General features: G+C 39.0%; 1 protein-coding gene across 3 annotated transcripts in view; it reads right to left on the bottom strand.

Annotated features, from left to right (window-relative positions):
- The window catches only part of LOC133630476 (collectin-12-like), a 57527-nt gene that overhangs the window by 11355 nt on the left and 22622 nt on the right, over positions 1 to 23550 (bottom strand). For all 3 annotated transcript variants that reach the window (XM_062022087.1, XM_062022085.1, XM_062022086.1), the window contains one exon: positions 1541 to 1663. In XM_062022087.1, coding sequence (XP_061878071.1) covers positions 1541 to 1663 — 123 coding nt within the window. The remainder of the gene's footprint in view (positions 1 to 1540; positions 1664 to 23550) is intronic.

The raw sequence follows: 23550 nt of genomic DNA, 5'->3' as shown, positions 1-23550 counted from the left end.
AAACTAGTACAAAACCTCACAACAATGTCTGATTGAATGCTAAAAACGTTATGACAGACTGCCTTAAAAAACGGAATGGAATTTTTTATTTTTTTTACTGAATGAGACACCCAGAATTTACATTACAATAAAGAATGTGGGATTTACAATAATAACTATGAACGATACAATACTAAATATTGACAACATATGAACGTCTCACCCCCTCTATATCGACATATTTTACAATCAAACAAAACACACAAAAAATGCAACAAAAAGTGAAATATGAACACGAAGGGTAAAAAAAAACCCCACCTATAATCTGATATATTTGATATATCACTAAGCCTTACAACTTTGTTGTAAAAATCTCCTTCCGCGTCTGTCTCTGACAACTGCATTTCATACTGGCCGCTCTGGAAACACTCTGTGGAAACGCTCCCCACCCACACTGCTTGGTGCCTCGTCTGAGCTGCTGTGACTTAGATTACCATAGTAACTAATTAGATGACCATAGTAACTAGTATATCAAGCAAAAGCACAGATTCCAACCATTGAAATACTTTGTATAGTTCAAGACTTACGGTCATTTGAAAACATCACTGCACATCATAATGGCAGCTACACTTTCCATCTTAAAGATCTAAAAAAAGGATTTGGGAATGTCCGGCGGGACAGATTGAAAAGCTTAACGGGCCGCATGTGGCCCCCGGGCCTCTGGTTTATACACATTTTGAAATCTTGGGTTCAGTTAGTAGGATTGGGGGAAAAAGTAGATTCTTCGATGCATTACGATTCTGACATTGAGTATCTACTTTTAAGTTTGTGCGATATAAAACGAGTACAACATCAATATGTTTTCCAATTTCTGTTGAAATCCAATGCTTTTTTTAGGTCAAGGTTACAACTTTTGGCGCAACTCTCTGAAAAAGCTGCCCCGAATTCAGGCATTTTAGGCCGCAACGAGCACAAGAAATGGAAGGAATGGGGGCTCGTCATACCTTTGTATCCAAACACAGTCAAGCTAAAGGCAGCATTTACATGTTAGAGATGTTGAAGTGTGATGATCTTCTCGCATCGTCTCACATGTGCCAACAAAAATGTGCACTATAGATGGCTATCAACAGTTCGAAAATGCTCTTGAAATATGGGAGTAGATGTGTTGGAACATAAATGAATGTTTTAGGTGGACATGGAGAATGCCTGTAACTTGGGGACGACACAGTAGACAGCGGACAATAAGAAAACCTTTGATGTTTTTTTTCTATTATTACAATTAACCATTGCTATTACTAGTTATAAATAGTTAAAACAGTACAGTGGTTGGACAATGATCTCTGATTATGTGCTTTTACTGACATTGAGTATCTACTTTCAAGTTTGTGCGATATAAAACGAGTATAACATCAATATGTTTTCCAATTTCTGTTGAAATCCAAGGCTTTTTTAAGTCAAGGTTACAACTTTTGGCGCAACTCTCTGAAAAAAGCTGCCCCGAATTCAGGCATTTTAGGCTGCAACTAGCACAAGAAATGGAAGGAATGGGGGCTCGTCATACCTTTGTATCCAAGCACGGCCACAGCGATGGTGAGGATGGTGCACAGCACGTAGAGCAAAGCTATGGAGGTCTTCAGTGCCCAATCATTCTTACACTTAGTGCACTCGGTGCCCTCCTGGATCCCTGTGTCGGGTAGGGGGGGGGGTTTGGGGAGGAAAAATCCAAGCTTTAGACTTTCCATTGTTGCTTTTTTTTACATTTTGATATTGTCATCACCACAACTCCAGTCCACATCTGGACAAACAGCGCCTGGAGCTTACATTAAACAGTCCCCCCCCCCCCCCCCCCCCCATGGCCGCGGGTGGTGAAGGGGCAGGGGACAGCAAAACAACGCCCCCCCACAGACCTGATTACACTCAGGCTTATTTGCCTCCTCAGGCCCACCAGGGGGAAAAGATTTCAACAAACTTGATGAAGTCAATAAAATCACCACTCCAATGTGGACCTTGGCTTGCTTCTCTTATAACACCAGAACTGGAGTCCACCTAAAGATCTGAGGCGGAACACTGTGGACGACGTAGTGCTTATGGCAACACAGCTGTGTTTGATTTACATTTAGGAAGTATGTGAGAAGGAGGCTCGAGTTTACACCTGCAACAAAACCCCACACCAACCCGGAGCTTTACTTCCAACAAGGGTGCACAAAAACTTTAAACGATCCTCCAAAGCAGTGTTTTTCAACTAGTGTGCCGTGAGATACAGTCTGGTGTGCCGTGGGAGATTATCTCATTTCACCTATTTTGCAAACCAGTAATTATAGTCTGCAAATGATGTGTTGTTGTTGAGTGTCGGTGCTGTCTAGAGCTCGGCAGAGTAACCGTGTTATACTCAGAACAGAACAAAACTAGAACTGAACTGGCTACAAAGTAAACAAAAACAGAATGCTGGACGACAGCAAAGACTTACTGTGGAGCAAAGACAGCGTCCACAATGTACATCCGAACATGACATGACAATCAACAAAGTCCCCACAAAGAAGGATAAAAACAAATGAAATATTCTTGATTGCTAAAACAAAGTAGATGTGGGAAATGTCGCTCAAAGGAAGACATGAAACTGCTGCAGGAAAATACCCCCAAAAAAGAAAAAGCCACCAAAATAGGAGCGCAAGACAAGAACTAAAACACTAAACACAGGAAAACAGCAAAAAACTCAAAATAAGTCACAGCGTGATGTGACAGGTGGTGACAGTACACCTACTTTGAGACAAGAGCTATATTAAGGGCATGCTTGGTTATGGTTTAAAGCAGACCTGGGCATTCTACGGCCCGTGGGCCACATCCGGACCTTTGTGCGTCCCTATCCGGCCCACGTGAGGCCAATCATAAATTCCAAAAACATTTAAAAAAGTATCTATGTCGAGTGTGCAATACAACAGTGCTGCTTTTATTTTGAAAAGCGTTATTTGTATTACTTCCGTGTGGACGTATGCGCGTGAGTGATTGTGAGTGAATGTGAACAGCGGCAATCACAAATGACAAAATACATTTAAAAAAACATCTATATCGTGCGTGCAATACAACTGTGCTGCTTTTATTTTGAAAAGTGTTATTTATGGACGTATGTCCGTGTGTAACCTGTGAGTGAAGGTGCACAGCGACAAGTGATGCCCGGTTACTCCCGAGATGTCAGCTCACGCTAAAAAAAGAAAAGTTGATGACGAATGGTGTGTTTTCAACAAGACATGGACTGCCAAGTATTTCTTTGCAGAAATTAAAGGTAAAGCCGTGTGCTTAATTTGTGGTACACAGGTTGCTGTGTTTAAAGAATATCATTTGAATCGCCACTACACAACGAAGCACGAAGAAAAATACCGGAATCTGTCCGATGAAGAGCGCGCAAGGGAGGCTGATGCTTTGATGGTAAAACGGCAAACCCAACAAGGAATTTTTGCCAAATGTCACACCCCCAGAGATGCAGCCGTCAGGACAAGTTTCGTCATTTCGCACAAAGTCGCCAGAAAAAATAAGGCGTTTTCTGACATAGAGTTTATTAAGGAGTGCTTATTGGACTCTGTTGCGCTGACATGCCCAGAGAAGAGGGGCACATTTGAGAACGTGTCACTCTCCCGACGCACTATAACGAGGCGGGTTGAGACCATCGCTGGAAACTTGGAGCTTCAGCTGAAGAACAGAACAGCCGACTTTGACTGTTTTTTTGCTGGCTTTGGATGAGAGCTGCGATGTACGTGACACCAACCAGCTGCTCATCTTCTTACGTGGGATAACTGCAGACTTTCAAACCACGGAGGAGCTGGCAGCCATGCAGTCAATTAAAAGGGACAACCACAGGTAATGACTAGTTCACATAGGTAAATGCGTGTTTGGACATGTTAGGACTGAAATGGGACAAGCTGGCAGGTGTGACAACAGATGGTTGTCCAAATCTGACGGGGAAAAATGTTGGACTTTTAAAGAGGATGCAGGATAAAGTGACAGAAATTAAAGGCCTACTGAAATGAATTTTTTAAATTTAAACGGGGATAGCAGATCCTTTCTATGTGTCATACTTGATCATTACGCGATATTGCCATATTTTTGCTGAAAGGATTTAGTAGAGAACATCGACGATAAAGTTCGCAACTTGTGGTCGCTGATAAAAAAAGCCTTGCCTGTACCGGAAGTAGCGTGACGTCACAAGGTTGAAAGGCTCCTCGCATTTCCCCATTGTTTACACCAGCAGCGAGAGCGATTCGGACCGAGAAAGCGACGATTACCCCATTAATTTGAGCCAGGATGAAAGATTTGTGGATGAGGTACGTGAGAGTGAAGGACTAGAGTGCAGTGCAGGACGTATCTTTTTTCACTCTGACCGTAACTTAGGTACAAGCTGGCTCATTGGATTCCACACTCTCTCCTTTTTCTATTGTGGATCACGGATTTGTATTTTAAACCACCTCGGATACTATATCCTCTTGAAAATGAGAGTCGAGAACGCGAAATAGATATTCACAGTGACTTTTATCTCCACGACAATACATCGGCGAAGCACTTTAGCTACGGAGCCAACGTAATAGCATCGGGCTTAACTGCAGATAGAAAAAAAAGAAATAAACCCCTGACTGGAAGGATAGACAGAAAATCAACAATACTATTAAACCATGGACCTGTAACTACACGGTTAATGCTTTCCAGCCAGGCGAAGCTTAACAATGCTGTTGCAAACGACGCCATTGAAGCTAACTTAGCTACGGAACCTCACAGAGCTATGCTAAAAACATTAGCTATCCACCTACGCCAGCCAGCCCTCATCTGCTCATCAACACCCGTGCTCACCTGCGTTCCAGCGATCGACGGAGCGACGAAGGACTTCACCCGATCATCGATGCGGTCGGCGGCTAGCATCGGATAGCGCGTCTGCTATCCAAGTCAAAGTCCTCCTGGTTGTGTTGCTACAGCCAGCCGCTAATACACAGATCCCACCTACAACTTTCTTCTTTGCAGTCTCCATTGTTCATTAAACAAATTGCAAAAGATTCACCAACACAGATGTCCAGAATACTGTGGAATTTTGAGATGAAAACCGAGCTTTTTGTATTGGATACAATGGTGTCCGAATACTTCCGTTTCAACCATTGACGTCACGCGCATACGTCATCATACATAGACGTTTTCAACCGGAAGTTTCGCGGGAAATTTAAAATTGCACTTTATAAGTTAACCCGGCCGTATTGGCATGTGTTGCAATGTTAAGATTTCATCATTGATATATAAACTATCCGACTGCGTGGTCGGTAGTAGTGGGTTTCAGTAGGCCTTTAACCCTGTGCAGAAATTGACATTTTTGCATTGTATTATACATCAGGAAGTGTTGTGTAAGACAGTGTTAAAAATAAAACCATCAAAAGCAATCTGCTTTTGTATAAAATTAAGTTAGGTTAAATGAAATTATTATTATTATTATTATTATTATTTATCTTACGGTATATCAAAATAATATTGAGCAAAATGTAATTTTTTATGTGGGCTCTGTACCGAGGATGTCGTTGTGGCTTGTGCAGCCCTTTGAGACACTTGTGATTTAGGGCTATATAAATAAACATTGATTGATTGTGGCCCTCCAGCAGTGCTCGGGTTGCTCATGCAGCCCCCCGGTAAAAAATTAATTGCCCACCCCTGGTTTAAAGTCATATCCAACAATTGTGACAACGACTTTTTACTGTCAACTGAGTTTCGTTTTTTTATGATTTCTGCTGGTGGTGTGCCTCCGCATTTTTTCAACGCTCAAAACGTGCCTTGGCTCAAAAAAGGTTGAAAAACACTGCTCCAAAGGATATGGTGACATCACGCTTATTTAAAGCTCGAAAATGATGACCGACGCAGAGAAATCCCCAAACTCTGCATTCCATCTCCTGCCTAATTCCTAAAAATGTAGTTTATTTACTGTAAATATGTGTCAGTTTCTATGGTAAGCGATGAGGTCACAAGCTCCTTGCCTCAACAACACGCTTCCAGAAAGCAGATGTACTGTATTGAACTCATCGGACGAGTTAATGCAAGTCCAGTGCAGCTTTATGTAACCTTAGACCTCATCTTCAACGAGTTTCTGGGGGGTGGGAGGTGGAGGCCCCGCGACGGACATCCGCCGCCGCGTGTGGGCAACCAGTTACGCTTGTGGACACGAATCAGTGACTTTCAGTGAAGTGAAGTCAAGTGAAGTGATTTATGCTTATAGTGACCTTAAAGTGCAGCTTTTCTTGAAAACAAACCTACGGAAAATAGTTCTGCGCTAGTGGATCTTAGAATGTGACAGTGATGTACTCTTAAACCATGAGTTCCTTGTAGGGTTGTCAGATATACCAGACTTTCAGCAGTCATGTGTTGCCCTGGGAAACACACGGCACACTGACAAAGCTTAACCTATTGTAACTATAACAATCTACAAGGTTGATATAGCTGGCTTCTCTTTCTTCCCCTCCATTTATCTGCTTTCTTTTGTATTTCAAGTTGTCATTACATATACAGTATGTATTGTTGCAATTGAACAATTGCATTGTTGATAATAGAGGTAAATTATTGTTATTATTCATTATCAATAGTGCTATTTCTATTGGTGTTTGTATTGCTCCCTTTGTTTTGTTTTTTGTTTTTTGTTTTTTTTTGTCCTGTCCAGCTTCTCAGGCAAATCATATAGTTGATGTAGATGCCCATATCGGCTGTACACATTTACTTTACAAAAGAGAAGTGTGGGATACTTATCTTGTTGCCCTATTTGACTTTACTAAATGTATTTATATTATCATTTGGTGCAGCCGGGCCAGAGCAGGAGGGGATAGAAAGAGAAAAAAAGGAAGACAGACGGGGAAAGTGTGGTGACAAGATAGGGATAAGACAGAGAGACAAAAACAACAGCAAACACAACAATAACAACAATAGCAACAACAACAACAACAATAGAGCAACATCAGCAAATACGATACGTACGCATATAATGATAAAAGTGATAGCAAAGCAGCAGTTAGTGAAATAAATAATAATACAGAAATGACAATGAGCATTATTACACTACAAATGGAGCAATAGAAATACCAATAGAAATAGCGCTATTGATAATGAATAATACCAATAATTTACCTCTATTATCAACAATACAATTATTCAAATGCAACAATACATATAAGTAATGAAAACTAGAGATACAAAAGAAAGCAGAAAAATGGAGGGGAAGAAAGAGAAGCCAGCTATATTAACCTTGTAGATTGTTATAGTAACTATAAGTTAAGTTTTGTCAGTGTGCCATGTGTTACCCAGTTTACCCTAGGGCAGGGGTCACCAACGCGGTGCCCGCGGGCACCAGGTCGCCCGTAAGGACCAGATGAGTCGCCCGCGAGCCTGTTCTAAAAGAAAAAAAAGAAAAAGAAAATTAAAAAAAAAAAAATTTATTTTTATTTTTTATTTTTTTAAATTAAATCTACATAGAAAAAACACAAGATACACTTTCAATCAGTGCATCAACCCAAACAACCTCCCCCATGCACACTCATCCACACCCACTCACACAAAAGGGGTTATTTCTTTCTGCTACCAATATTCTGGTTCCCACAACATAGACAACACATCTGCAAGGGACACAGTCCCTGAAGCACACATGATTGTATAGGCTGCTGGTCCACTAACATTTTCATTAATTACTATTTTTTATGTAATTATTTTTATATTGTTTTACTTTTTTTTTTCCCAAGAAAATGTTTCTTATTTATTTATCTTATTTTTTTTTTTTTTTTTTTAAAAGGGCCTTATCTTCAACAGACCAGGTTGTCAATGAAATTAGATTTGTTTAAAGGGTTTTTTAAACCAGGCCCAGTCCAGATAATGTCCAAGTCGGACTCAGCAACACACACCTTCATTCATGTACACAGAAAAAAATTAGGGAACACAACAGATTGCATATAATTTATAAACAAAATTACATTTTCAAAATAAGCATTTATGTACAGTCCAGATTATGTCCAGGTCACTCAAATTAGGGAACACAACAACAGATATCATATAATCTATAAACATAATTATACTTTCAAAATAAGCCTTTGAGGACTTCTCATCTTTTTTTTAATGTTTTTTGGCATCATTATCGTTTTCAACCATGTAACTTTCTAAAATTAGAAAATACTGAATACATGTTTTAAAAAAGTAATACTAAGTGAATATCTGTTTTTGGCCTTAAAAATAAACATTTTACCGAGTACTATAATTAAATTGAGTAAATCATGATTGTCAATGAACTCTCCTAAAATAACAGAAACCACATTAAGCTTCATAAACACACCAATCCTTAAACACATTTTTTCAACTTCCACCCAAAACAAAGACACAATATGACAATACCAAAACAAATGCAGGGTGGATTCAGGCTCCTGACAAAAAAATCGGCAATCATCTGACTCTGTCATATTTCATAATTTTAACATTTTCCCTGTGGGTAAGAAGTTATAAATAATTTTAATTTGAAAATAACGATTTTGCACATCGATAGTGGTTTTATAGATTAGTTTGAATATGGCATCCCATGGCAACGGGCAGTCAAAAAAGTCCTCCCATTTTCCATTTGTGTTGTATGAGGCAGCCTTCAAAGATTTCTTTATTAAATAAAAAATTATATATTTTTCTATTTATTTTAGTTCCTTTTTGCCAACTAGAATTTCTTATTAGAGGTTTACAAACTAATAATTTAGTAGATCCATAATTAATTATTTGTTTCCATCTTTTCCCAATTACTCCAGTTAGTTGATAAAATGAAAAGCTTGAGCAAGCATCACCATACGTAGCTCTAAATTCATCATACTTCATAATTTTACCATTCTCATTGATAATATCATTGACAAAAATGATTCCTCTTTCAAACATATTTTTCCAAAAGAAAGGCTTTCCATCTATTACAATATTAGAGTTCATCCATATTAACTGCTGCAAAATATCGTCTCTTTTTTCTGGCACATAAAATTGAAAACACCACTATGAGTGGATTGTTTCCTTTATGAACCCCGCCATGTTTCCCAGCAGACTCTCTGGGAGGGGATCACTTGTAAAAAAGGATACAATTTATTTTGATACAGTACATGTTTTTTGTCCAACAGGACATTTGTGTACCACTCAATGTTTAAATACATATTTGGAACAATTGATGCTTTTAAAGACAGACACATAGCTTCAAGGTTGAGAAGTTTCAGGCCCCCATATTCATACTCTTTGTACAAAACCTTTCTTTTAATCTTTTCTGGTTTGCCGTACCAGACAAAATCGAAGACCCTCCGCTCATAAATCTTAAAAAAGTTTTGTGATGGAGCTGGTAATGACAAAAACCAATAAATAAATTGAGGAATAATTAACGAGTTGGCAATAGAAATTTTACCGTACAAGGTTAGGGATTTCCCTTTCCATAATTGCATAATTTTGTCCAGCTTTCTTAGTCGATTATCATAATTTACTGAGCCTAGATCTTCCAGATTTTCTGGGACAACAACACCAAGTATGTTAACTGGTCCATCTGTCCACAAAACAGGCACTTTGCATTCCATTCGAAAGGACGTTCCCTTTAGATTTCCGATCCTTAACATTTTACAGTGATCATAATTAAGTTTAAGGCCAGATTGCTGTGAAAATATGTCCAAAAGATTAAGAAGGTTCCGCAAACAATGAGGAAAAATCTTATCTTTGTGAATCAGCCTTTTCTGACATGAACTTCATCAAGAACAAACACAGAACACGCCTCACCGATGCACATCTGCAAGACTCACTCAGAGTTGCAGTGTCAAGTTACACACCAGAGTACAACACACTAGTTAACAGCATGCAATGCCAGGCTTCCCACTAACTGACAAAGAAACAGATAACAGATTTGGTGTCCAGTTCAAAGTGTGACATGATTTAAAAATTTGAGAGTTTACTTTTGTATTTTACATGAGTTATTATTTGTACAAACATGGTGCAAAGTAATTCATGATTTGTTAAAGAATGTTAGTGGCTAGCTAGTTAAAATGGGATATTGTGATTTCACAAGACTGTCTTAGAAGTGATCATTTGAAAATGTTCAATTTGAAAAATGTGCACTTAGAGAAAATATAAAAATAAAGTGTTGCATATTGATATTTATCTGTTTCTATATATATTTATTGTGAGAAATCATTAAGATGATCAGTGTTTCCACAAAGATAAATATCATTAATTATTAATAATAACAGAGTTAAAGGTAAATTGAGCAAATTGGCTACTTCTGGCAATTTATTTAAGTGTGTATCTAACTGGTAGCCCTTCGCATTAATCAGTACCCAAGAAGTAGCCCTTGGTTTCAAAAAGGTTGGTGACCCCTGCCCTAGGGTAACAACGTTAATTTATGTTTGATGAAACGTGATTATGTGCATGAGTGTATGTATGTATATGTACTTGTATATGTACAGAATGTGTATATGTGTGTTTGTACAGTGAATGTATATGTACAGTGTGTGTATATGTGTGCTTGTACAGTGAATGTAGATGTACAGTATGTGTATATGTATGTTTGTATAGTGAATGTATATGTACATGTATGTGTATATGTATGTTTGTACAGTGAATGTATATGTATAGTATGTGTATATGTATGTTTGTACAGTGAATGTATATGTACAGTATGTGTATATGTATGTTTGTACAGTGAATGTATATGTACATGTATGTGTATGTTTGTACAGTGAATGTATATGTACATGTATGTGTATATGTATGTAATGTATATGTACATGTATGTGTATATGTATGTCTGTATAGTGAATGTATATGTACATGTATGTGTATATGTATGTTTGTACATTGAATGTGCGTGTGGATGTACGAACTTTGAGTATGTAGGTATGTACTTTATTTGTGTATGTATGTGGGAGCGTAGGTATCTATGTATGTATGAATAACGGTGTGTATGTGAGTTTATTTGTATTTGTATGTACAATATATTTGACTCCCAGTGTGTGTGGGAGCCAGAGTACGGCCCCAGCCTCCCCGAGAGCCCAACCCACAAACAGCAGGTGTGGCGCCCAGGGAACCAGGGACCACCGGCCCTATTGCTCCATTTGTAGTGTAATAATGTTCATTGTCATTTCTGTATTATTATTATTTTCACAAACTGCTTCTTTGCTATCACTTTTACTATCATATTTGCTGATGTTGTTCAATTGTTGTTGTTGTTGTTATTGTTGTGTTTGCTGTTGTCTCTCTGTCTTATCCCCCTCTTGTGCCCACAATATCCCCCCTCTGTCTTCCTTTTTTTTCTCTTTCTATCCCCTCCTGCTCCGGCCCGGCTGCACCAAATGATAATATAAATACATTTAATAAAGTCAAATAGGGCAACAAGAGAAGTAAACCACACTTCTCTTTTGTAAAGTAAATTTGTACAGCCGATATGGGCATCTGCATCAACTATATGATTTGCCTGACAAGCTAGACTGGACAAATAAAAAAAATAGAAAAAAAAGACTTTCAGCAATCAATACTAGTGTTGTCCCGATACCAATATTTTGGCACCAGTACCAGTACTAAAATTAAGGAAGGAAGACAGGGTACAACCATGTAGGGATATTTTTGTTTATATATTTATTTATGTATATATATATAAAGCCTATACATATATGCGTACACATTATAATAATAATATAATGGATATATAATTAATACATATTATATTATATATTATGGTTATTAAGAGTATTTGAAAGTTCAACTCCTACCTTGTTTACTTGCATGACAACCGTCTTAAAGTTTTGTAATCAATCAGAAATATCAAGCAGCTAAAATGTGCCAAACATGTATAAGTGTGGAGAGAGTGTTTTGCATTTTTCAGATCATCCCTTGTAAAGGATTTACAAGGATTTTAACAGTTGATTTGTGTTTATGCTGATAGGACGTTGTTTATAATATCCACAAAGTTCAGTGAGCAGGTTGTGTAATGTGTGACAATGTTGATTACATTTTTGTGCTGGTTGCGTTGTTTTTTTTCTGCACCATGACTAGGGAAGGTTGTTTGGATTGTGACATATAATTAACAGCTGTGCTGTACATGACTCGAAGTATAATGAATGGTCACTGACTTTAGTTACTCTCAATAATCTACGAAAAGCGTCACAACGCTAGCTGACAGACTGCATACCGCGCCCTACCAAATTGCATACTAATCACGTGTTGTCTCGCGGGCCAAATTAAAGACGCCGGCAGGCTGTATTGATCTAAATGCTGTTAAGCAAATTTTTTATTAAGCACTGATTTACTTTTTTTTAACCACTGCTAGCTAAAATGTGTTCAAGCTAATCAGTTCCTCCAGGATTTTGCAGAATTTCTGATTGTTGCAGCCTGAAAATGCCTGAATTCGCAGCAGCTTTTTCAGGAAGTTGCGACAAATGTTGCAATTATTTTTTTTTTTCCAACAACATTGGATTAACATAATTTTATGAATTTGTTTTAAATGTTCCGTGTAACCTTATCCTCTAATTACATAAAGAAACCCCACTAATGCCTGCCTTATTGTCCATAGTCTGTTTTGTTGTCCTCAAGTTGCAGACATTCTCCGTGTATGTTTTACACTTGAAAAGTGTTTGTCCAGCTTAAATATTCATTTATGTTCCAACATTTTAAGGGCATTTGTAAAGTGTTGAGAGCGATCTATAGTGCTAATTTTTGTTTGGTAAATGAGAAATGATGAGAGATTCTCATCACACTTCAACATCTCTAACATGTAAATCTTTGCTAGGTCAGCATTGAAAAATGAAAAATATGTTCTTAATTGTCTTACCCTGGATAAATAAATGTTAAATATATAAACACATGTTCCTGCTTCATCTACACAAGAAACAAACATACATTTTGTTTAGACCGTTGACTAATTGTCCAAAACATCAGTGTAAAATGCCCGCATTGCACAAAGTTAATTGGCGCGATCACGACATTGCAATTAATTTACAAACCCCGTTTCAATATGAGTTGGGAAATTGTGTTAGATGTAAATGTAAACGGAATACAATGATTTGCAAATCATTTTCAACCCATATTCAGTTGAATATGCTACAAAGACAACATATTTGATGTTCAAACTAATAAACTTTATTTTTTTTTGCAAATAATCATTAACTTTAGAATTTGATGCCAGCAACACGTGACAAAGAAGTTGGGAAAGATGGCAATAAATACTTATAAAGTTGAGGAATGCTCATCAAACACTTATTCGGAACATCCCACAGGTGAACAGGCAAATTGGGAACAGGTGGGTGCCATGATTGGGTAGAAAAGTAGATTCCATGAAATGCTCAGTCATTCACAAACAAGGATGGGGCGAGGGTCACCACTTTGTCAACAAATGCGTGAGCAAATTGTTGAACAGTTTAAGAAAAACCTTTCTCAACCAGCTATTGCAAGGAATTTAGGGATTTCACCATCTACGGTCCGTAATATCATCAAAGGGTTCAGAGAATCTGGAGAAATCACTGCACGTAAGCAGCTAAGCCCGTGACCTTCGATCCCTCAGGCTGTACTGCATCAACAAGTGACATCAGTGTGTAAAGGATATCACCACATGGGCTCAGGAACACTTCAGAAACCCACTGTCAGTAACTACAGTTGGTCGCTACATCTGTAAGTGCAAGTTAAAACTCTCCTATGCAAGGCGAAAACCGTTTATCAACAACACCCAGAAACGCCGTCGGCTTCGCTGGGCCTGAGCTCATCTAAGATGGACTGATGCAAGGTGGAAAAGTGTTCTGTGGTCTGACGAGTCCACATTTCAAATTGTTTTTGGAAACTGTAGACGTCGTGTCCTCCGGACCAAAGAAGAAAATAACCATCCGGATTGTTATAGGCGCAAAGTTGAAAAGCCAGCATCTGTGATGGTATGGGGGTGTATTAGTGCCCAAGACATGGGTAACTTACACATCTGTGAAGGCGCCATTAATGCTGAAAGGTACATACAGGTTTTGGAGCAACATATGTTGCCATCCAAGCAACGTTATCATGGACGCCCCTGCTTATTTCAGCAAGACAATGCCAAGCCACGTGTTACATCTACGTGGCTTCATAGTAAAAGAGTGCGGGTACTAGACTGGCCTGCCTGTAGTCCAGACCTGTCTCCCATTGAAAATGTGTGGCGCATTATGAAGCCTAAAATACCACAACGGAGACCCCCGGACTGTTGAACAACTTAAGCTGTACATCAAGCAAGAATGGGAAAGAATTCCACCTGAGAAGCTTCAAAAATGTGTCTCCTCAGTTCCCAAACGTTTACTGAGTGTTGTTAAAAGGAAAGGCCATGTAACACAGTGGTGAACATGCCCTTTCCCAACTACTTTGGCACGTGTTGCAGCCATGAAATTCTAAGTTAATTATTATTTGCAAAAAAAAAAAAAAGTTTATGAGTTTGAACATCAAATATCTTGTCTTTGTAGTGCATTCAATTGAATATGGGTTGAAAAGGATTTGCAAATCATTGTATTCCGTTTATATTTATATCTAACACAATTTCCCAACTCATATGGAAACGGGGTTTGTACATTGTTTTGTCTACAGGTGAGGTTTCGGTTGAAGTAATGTAAGAAAAAAACAAGTAAAATCAGCCAAAAATTGACGTTGGGTTGCGGCACCATCCACCGCTTCTCTTTGGGCTCTGGTAAGACTCAGCGGCAGTAAGACAAACAAGTCAGCCTTCCAGAAAACTACATCAACAGCGACGAATGGACTCGCTCTGCGGAGGGATTAGGGGCGTGCCGAGTGACTCGGGGTTGGGTTACAAAGCAAAACATGGCAGTTCAAAACCCTGCAAACGTTGCAGCTCTGCTTGCGTCCGGGGCCTCCACCTCATTAGCATCTCGAGATACGACACCACGGTCCAATTCCTTGAGGCAACGCATGCGAGCAGGAGTTAAAAACACACACCGGGGGACTTCATCCAACAGAAACAATACAACCGCAGCTCTGAACTTAGTGCAACAAAGAAGAGGTGATACTCAAATCTCGGAAAGTTCTTCAAAGAAAAATAAACAAGCTACATGTTAGTTGGGAGTAATGCCCAAATAAAATAACACTTTCCCTCTGATTAGCAGCTAGGATAATAAACCCTGCAAAAAAGGGAATTTGAGGCATGCACTTTTCTGCCTGGCTCGGTTGTGGGAAAGATTATGGCCTAAAGGAAAACTTTGTGTTGACGTCTCACACACACACACCGTTCAAGAGTTTGATAACCCTCACATCACAGCACGACTTCAGTATGAGATTCTTCAATCCGAATTACAGACGCCAGGTTTCTTGTCTGGGTGCACTTTAGTCGGGTTTCAGGCATTTTAGATCCGGGTCTTGTTAGGCTAAGACTTAGGTTAGATCAGGGGTCGGCAACCCAAAATGTTGAAAGAGCCATATTGGACCGAAAAACACAATAAAAAAACTGTCTGGAGCCGCAAAAAAGTCAAAGCCTTGTATAAGTGTTATAATGAAGACAACACATTATGTAAGTGTCTATATTAGCTATATTAGCCTACTATCAAAATGACTATGTGTAGCAGGCTGACGCAAATCTTTTTGGACAGAAATGTTGAAATGTAATATTTATTCTACACATTTTTACAACAATCAAAATCATTAGTGAAATGGAGGCTTCTCAGAGGGTGAGATAACTCCTGGAAATTACTGGCTCACAATGGCCAAAGGTATAAATGTGTGTGTCCAAGTTAAAGGAAATAGCAGGATGTCTTCTTTTAATGCAGACCTGGGCATTCTGCAGCCCGCCTTTGTGCGTCCCTGTCCGGCCCGCGTGAGGCCAATCATAAATCACAAAATACATTTAAAAAAGTATCTATGTCGAGTGTGCAATACAGCGGTGCTGCTTTTGTTTTGAAAAGCGTTATCTGTATTACTTCCGTGTGGACGTATGCGCGTGCGTGATTGTGAGTGAATGTGAACAGCTGCAATCACAAATTACAAAATAAAGTTGAAAAAACATCTATGTCGTGCGCGCAATACAACTGTGCTGCTTTTATTTTGAAAAGTGTTATTTATGGGCGTATGTCCGTGTGTAACCTGTGAGTGAAGGTGCACAGCGACAAGTGATGCACGGTTTACACCCGAGACGCTAAAGAGAGAAAAGTTGATGACGAATGGCGTGTTTTCAACAAGACATGGACTGCCAACCAACGTTCCTTCTAAGGTGCGCGCCTGCGCAATTGCGCACTGCTCAAGCGTCCTCTGCGCACAGCAAATATATGCCGCGCACCAAATTAAATCCCATCTGAATTCTAAACAAAATAAACACATTTATTCTGTGTAATTTTGCAATGCAACTTTGAGTGACAGTGACAACAAGCGGCCCTAACGGTGTTCGTCAACACCGTTCATTTGAACACCGTTCAATTATTGTAACGTCTATCGAGATGCTTCGAGGCCAGGAATTATATCGATCATTTTATTGAGCAAAACTGTTTATATTCGGCCATAACCACACCAAAAACATGAGTAAAACACTTCTATCTCGAAAAACTAATCATTTTCTGCCGTACAAACCAGGCCAAAACCAACTTGTCATCTGTCACCAACACGCACAGAAACTAAGCCACTGGTGCGTTTTTGGCCACACAAAAAGTCGGACAACTCAAACACCTCAGTTATACGTGTGCTTATTTTACTGTCATTTATTATTAATGTTAATTTATTTATATTAATCTTGGAATGCTGTTACTAGAGAAAGTTACAGGAATGCACACTTCATCCTATGCTTACATTTCATTGTGCAACATGAGGATGTTTAAGGGGAACTAAATGTGATCTCTGAAAGGGGTACAAATGATTTCCAAAGCAGTACTTTTGGTATAAAGTTAAGTTAGGTTAAATAAAAGTATTATTATTATTATTAATTATTATTATTATTATTATTATTATTATTATTATTATTATTATTATTATTATTATTATTATTATTATTATTATTAATCTTACGGTACATATCAAAAATAATATTGAGCAAAAATGTATTGAAATATTGTCGATGTGGCCCTCCAGCAGTGCTCGGGTTGCTCATGCGGCCCCCGGTAAAAATTAATTGCCCACCCCTGTTCTAATGGATTTATTACAATCTTTGCAAGCTGGGTAACGTTTGCTGTGGTCTGGAACAACATGGCACACATACAACTATGAGAAATGCAGCCAACATCACATACAGATAATGTGTCATGAGACAAGCAAATATAAATTAAATACACAGAGGTTACAGTAAATTAAATTAAATGAGCTCAAATATACCTACACACGAGGCATAATGATGCAATATGTACAAACAGCTAGCTTAAATAGCATGTTAGCATCTATTAGCTTGCAGTCATGCAGCGACCAAACATGCCTGACAAGCACTGGAGCATATCAATAAAATCAACAAAGCTCACCTTTGTGCAATCACGCACAGCATAAAACGTTTGGTGGACAAAATGAGCCAAAGGAGTGGCATAAAACACGTCTTTCTGTGGCAGCGTCGGAGAAAGTTGTACGTGTAAACAAACTAGGATGAGTTCAAGGATCGCTGAAATTAATAGGACAAAATCGGTGATTGCCAAATACTCTCATCTGTGAAGCAGGGGGATTTATAATAATTAGGAAGGTTTGTGTCATGTTTGTTCTCTTACAGAAACCATATTAAAGGCCTACTGAAATTAAATTGTTTTATTTAAACGGGGATAGCAGATCTATTCTATGTGTCATACTTGATCATTTCGCGATATTGCCATATATTTGCTGAAAGGATTTAGTAGAGAACATTGATGATAAAGTTCGCAACATTTGGTCGCTGATAAAAAAAGCCTTGCCTGTACCGGAAATAGCGTGACGTCGCAGGTTGAAAGGCTCCTCACATCTCCCCATTGTTTACACCAGCAGCGAGAGCGATTCGGACAGAGAAAGCGACGATTACCCCATTAATTTGAGCGAGGATGAAAGATTTGTGGATGAGGAACGTGAGAGTGAAGGACTAGAGTGCAGTGCAGGACGTATCTTTTGTCGCTCTGACCGTAACTTAGGTACAAGGGCTCATTGGATTCCACACTTTCTCCTTTTTCTATTGTGGATCACGGATTTGTATTTTGAACCACCTCGGATACTATATCCTCTTGAAAATGAGAGTCGAGAACGCGAAATGGACATTCACAGTGACTTTTATCTCCACGACAATACATCGGCGAAGCACTTTAGCTATGGAGCTAACGTGATAGCATCGAGCTTAACTGCAGATAGAAACAAAAGAAATAAACCCCTGACTGGAAGGACAGACAGAAAATCAACAATACTATTAAACCATGGACCTGTAACTACACGGTTAATGCTTTCCAGCCTGGCAAAGCTTAACAATGACGTCATTGAAGCTAACTTAGCTACGGGACCTCACAGAGCTATGCTAAAAACATTAGCTATCCACCTACGCCAGCCAGCCCTCATCTGCTCATCAACACCCGTGCTCACCTACTTTCCAGCGATCGACGGAGCGACGAAGGACTTCACCCGATCATCGATGCGGTCGGCGGCTAGCGTCGGATAGCGCGTCTGCTATCCAAGTCAAAGCCCTCCTGGTTGTGTTGCTGCAGCCAGCCGCTAATACACCGATCCCACCTACAGCTTTCTTCTTTGCAGTCTTCATTGTTCATTAAACAAATTGCAAAAGATTCACCAACACAGATGTCCAGAATACTGTGGAATTTTGAGATGAAAACCAAGCTTTTTGTATTGGATACAATGGTGTCCGAATACTTCCGTTTCAACGATTGACGTCACGCGCATACGTCATCATATATAGACGTTTTCAACCGGAAGTTTCGCGGGAAATTTAAAATTGCACTTTATAAGTTAACCCGGCCGTATTGGCATGTGTTGCAATGTTAAGATTTCATCATTGATATATAAACTATCAGACTGCGTGGTCGGTAGTAGTGGGTTTCAGTAGGCCTTTAAAACAAAAAATATATATTTTTCTTCATCTTTTTCTATTTTCACACATCTCTGAAAGAGGTCCAGGGAGCCACTAGGGCGGTGACAAAGAGTCACATGTGGCTCTAGAGCCGCAGGTTGCTGACCTCCGGGCTAAGACTTAGGTTGGATAGTAAGACCTCAAAGAGGGCCTGGTTCGCATCTCAGAGGTTGAGACTGAGGCAATGACTCAAGTTCATGGAACTTCTGATTGGTTCATGACTAGAAACACACCGAAGCCCACAAAGCATCTGAATGAGAGAAGACTAGTCGAGGGTGAGTCACTCACAGCCATAATTCAGAGTGACGACAAAACGACACCGTGAACAAAATTACACGGTCAAACGTCTAAAAGCAAACAACAAGATGACCGTTCACCTCTCCGGGGTGGCCAACGGTGGAAAAGTGAAACTGTGTTGTGGGTGCTGCAACTTCTCCTGGGTGGCCCTGCACGTCTGCGGTCACATGCAGAGGGGGCGTGGTCTGTCGGGATACAGACCAGCCACCAAGAGATGAGCTACGTTGTGCTTCCATACGGAGTTAGAGGAAACAATATTTCTCAACTAAGAAATATAAACGCTAAACAAGTTGTGCAGAAGTCATTTTAAGAGTAAGTTATTTGGAGAAAACGCCTAGTCGTGATCTGATAACTCAAACGTTGACATGATATTGACATTTTTTGCAAAATGGTACTGTGTTCACGTTGTAAGGAACTAAATCTTTAAATGTGTAGTTTCTGGGGACGGTCCGAGTGAAATACTGCTCACATGTAATAACTGTACATTTTTCGATGTATAAATAGTGAGCGTTATTGACAGAATAACAATATTAACACAATATTTAAATGGCTTCTACAAACCCCAAAACCAGTTAAGTTGGCACGTTGTGTAAATGGTAAATAAAAACAGAATACAATGATTTGCAAATCTTTTTCAACCTACACTACCGTTCAAAAGTTTGGGGTCACATTGAAATGTCCTTATTTTTGAAGGAAACGCACTGTACTTTTAAACGAAGATAACTTTAAACTAGTCTTAACTTTAAAGAAATACACTCTATACATTGCTAATGTGGTAAATGACTATTCTAGCTGCAAATGTCTGGTTTTTGGTGCAATATCTACATAGGTGTATAGAGGCCCATTTCCAGCAACTATCACTCCAGTGTTCTAATGGTACAATGTGTTTGCTCATTGGCTCAGAAGGCTAATTGATGATTAGAAAACCCTTGTGCAATCATGTTCACACATCTGAAAACAGTTTAGCTCGTTACAGAAGCTACAAAACTGACCTTCCTTTGAGCAGATTGAGTTTCTGGAGCATCACATTTGTGGGGTCAATTAAACGCTGAAAATGGCCAGAAAAAGAGAACTTTCATCTGAAACTCGACAGTCTATTCTTGTTCTTAGAAATGAAGGCTATTCCACAAAATTGTTTGGGTGACCCCAAACTTTTGAACGGTAGTGTATATTCAATTGAATGGACTGCAAAGACAAGATACTTAACGTTCAAACTGAGAAACGTTGTTATTTTTTGCAAATATTAGCTCATTTGGAATTTGATGCCTGCACCATGTTTCAAAAAAGCTGCCACAAGTGGCAAAAAAGACTGAGAAAGTTGAGGAATGCTCATCAAACACTTATTTGGAACAGCCCACAGGTGAACAGGCTAATTGGGAACAGGTGGGTGCCATGATTGGGTATAAAAGCAGCTTCCATGAAATGCTCAGTCATTCACAAACAAAGATGGGGCGAGGGTCACCACTTTGTCAACAAATGCGTGAGTAAATTGTCCAACAGTTTAAGAACAACATTTCTCAACCAGCTATTGCAAGGAATTTAGGGATTTCACCATCTACGGTCCGTATTATCATCAAAAGGTTCAGAGAATCTGGAGAAATCACTGCACATAAGCGATGATATTATGGATCTTCGATCCCTCAGGCGGTACTGCATCAAAAACCGACATCAATGTGTAAAGGATATCACCACATGGGCTCAGGAACACTTAAAAAAACCACTGTGAGTAACTATAGTTCGTCGCTACACCTGTAAGTGCAAGTTAAAACTATACTATGCAAAGCGAAAGCCATTTATCAACAACACCCAGAAACGCCGCCGGCTTCACTGGGCCCGAGCTCATCTAAGATGGACTGATGCAAAGTGGAAAAGTGTTCTGTGGTCTGAAAAGTCCACATTTCAAATTGTTTTTGGAAATTGTGGACGTCGTTGTGTCCTCTAGAACAAAGTGGAAAAGAACCATCCGGATTGTTATAGGCACAAAGTTCAAAAGCCAGCATCTGTGATGGTATGGGGGTGTATTAGTGCCCAAGGCATGGGTAACTTATACATCTGTGAAGGCACCATTAATGCTGAAAGGTACATACAGGTTTTGGAGCAACATATGTTGCCACCCAAGCAACATTATCATGGACGCCCCTGCTTATTTCAGCAAGAAAATGCCAAGCCATGTGTTGCAACAGCGTGGCTTCATAGTAAAAGAGTGCGGGTACTAGACTGGCCTGCCTGTAGTCCAGACCTGTCTCCTATTGAAAATGTGTGGCGCATTATGAAGCCTAAAATACCACAACGGAGACCTCGGACTGTTGAACAACTTAAGCTGTACATCAAGCAAGAATGGGAAAGAATTCCACCTGAAAAGCTTCAAAAATTGGTCTCCTCAGTTCCCAAATGTTTACTGAGTGTAGTTAAAAGGAAAGGCCATGTAACACAGTGGTATAAATGCCCCTGTGCCAACTTTTTTGCAATGTGTTGCTGCTATTAAATTCTAAGTTTCTCAGTTTGAACATTAAATATCTTGTCTTTGCAGTCTATTCAATTGAATATAAGTTGAAAAGGATTTGCAAATCATTGTATTCTGTTCTTATTTACGAATTACACAACGTGCCAACGTCACTGGTTTTGTAGTTTTCATTACAATTTCTCAGGGATTTGTGTTATTTTTACAGCTTTGACTAAAAGGCGCTGAGTTAGAATCCCCAGATTCACTGTAAAAGCCTGCCTGTGTGATCTCCTGCTGGGAAGTGATGGAAGTCGGAGAAGTGCAAATTGCGTCATTTCAAATACATTTTGTGAGGAACAACGCGCATGAGAGCACGCCAGCAGAACAAAAAAGGTGCACCTCGCCAACATTCGACATTTAGCTCGATTTTTACATGAGGCCCTTGGGGGATTTGGATTGTTTTTTCTTGAAAGAGCAAGTCCGTGAGTCAGACCCTCCTATCGAACCCCATAAAAAGGCCCGGTCAACTCCCGAAACAGCTCCCCTGATGTCTGCATGGGGGTCACGTCAGGGACACCGGGATCATTCGGCAGTGGGATGAGGAGGGAACGTCTCCACAAGGTGTGTCAGAAGAGTAATAACCAGCAGCACATGTGTCTTTCAACATGGCTGATCAGCTCCACGCTGGACTGGAATTAGGGTGGCCAAACATCAAATAGTCCCGTATTGAGCCCGTATTATCAAGAGAATAAAAAAAGTTGTTAAAATGTCAATGGAATTATTCCTCACAGAGCGCTTATTTCCAGCTCTTTTTCTGCCACTAATACAAGAATAAATAAGAAAGATATCTTCAGTAAATGCGGTAAAATAAGGGATTTTCATTTTCATTACAAATCTCTGTGGAAGAAAAACTGTTCTTTCTTTGGAATTTCGCCCATTATCCGCAACCATCAAGTGAGACAAAAACACACAAGTCCTTCCCTTTACTGTACTTTATAGATCAGGGGTGTCAAACTCATTTTAGATGGGGGGCCACATGGAGAAAAATCAACTCCCAAGTGGGCCGGACTGGTAAAATCACGGCACGATAACTTAAAAATAAAGACAAATTCAGATTGTTTTCTTTGTTTAAAAATAGAACAAGCACGTTCTGAAAATGTACAAATCATAATGTTGTTGGGTTTTTTTTTACACTTACATGTTGCGGTTAATAGTATTCTATCTTTATTTGTCGTTCTTTATACTTTCTGAATAAATTATGTGATAATGTTCATCAGTCAACTCATTGGTGTTAATTTTCAATTTATCAAGATAAAAAAATAATATCAAAATTAAATCATAGGATGTTATTTTGGTAGTTTGCGCATTCCCTCGACTGGTGCACTAACATCATGTGTTTTTTTTGTTTTTTTTTACATACAGTATGTAGTAGGGATGTCCGATAATGTCTTTTTGCCGATATCCGATATTCCGATATTGTCCAACTCTTAATTACCGATACCGATATATTCAATCGTGGAATTAACACATTATTATGCCTAATTTGGACAACCAGGTATGGTGAAGATAAGGTCCTTTTTAGAAAAATTAATAAAATAAGATAAATTAAAACTTTAAAACATTTTCTTGAATAAAAAAGAAAGTAAAACAATATAAAAACAGTTACATAGAAAATAGTAATTAATGAAAATGAGTAAAATTAACTGTTAAAGGTTAGTACTATTAGTGGACCAGCAGCACTCACAATCATGTGTGCTTACGGACTGTATCCCTTGCAGACTGTATTGATATATATTGATATATAATGTAGGAACCAGAATATTAATAA

The sequence above is a fragment of the Entelurus aequoreus genome, linkage group LG15, assembly GCF_033978785.1.
Source record: "Entelurus aequoreus isolate RoL-2023_Sb linkage group LG15, RoL_Eaeq_v1.1, whole genome shotgun sequence".
NCBI lineage: Eukaryota > Metazoa > Chordata > Actinopteri > Syngnathiformes > Syngnathidae > Entelurus > Entelurus aequoreus.
This window is presented reverse-complemented; position numbering and strand designations above follow the sequence as displayed.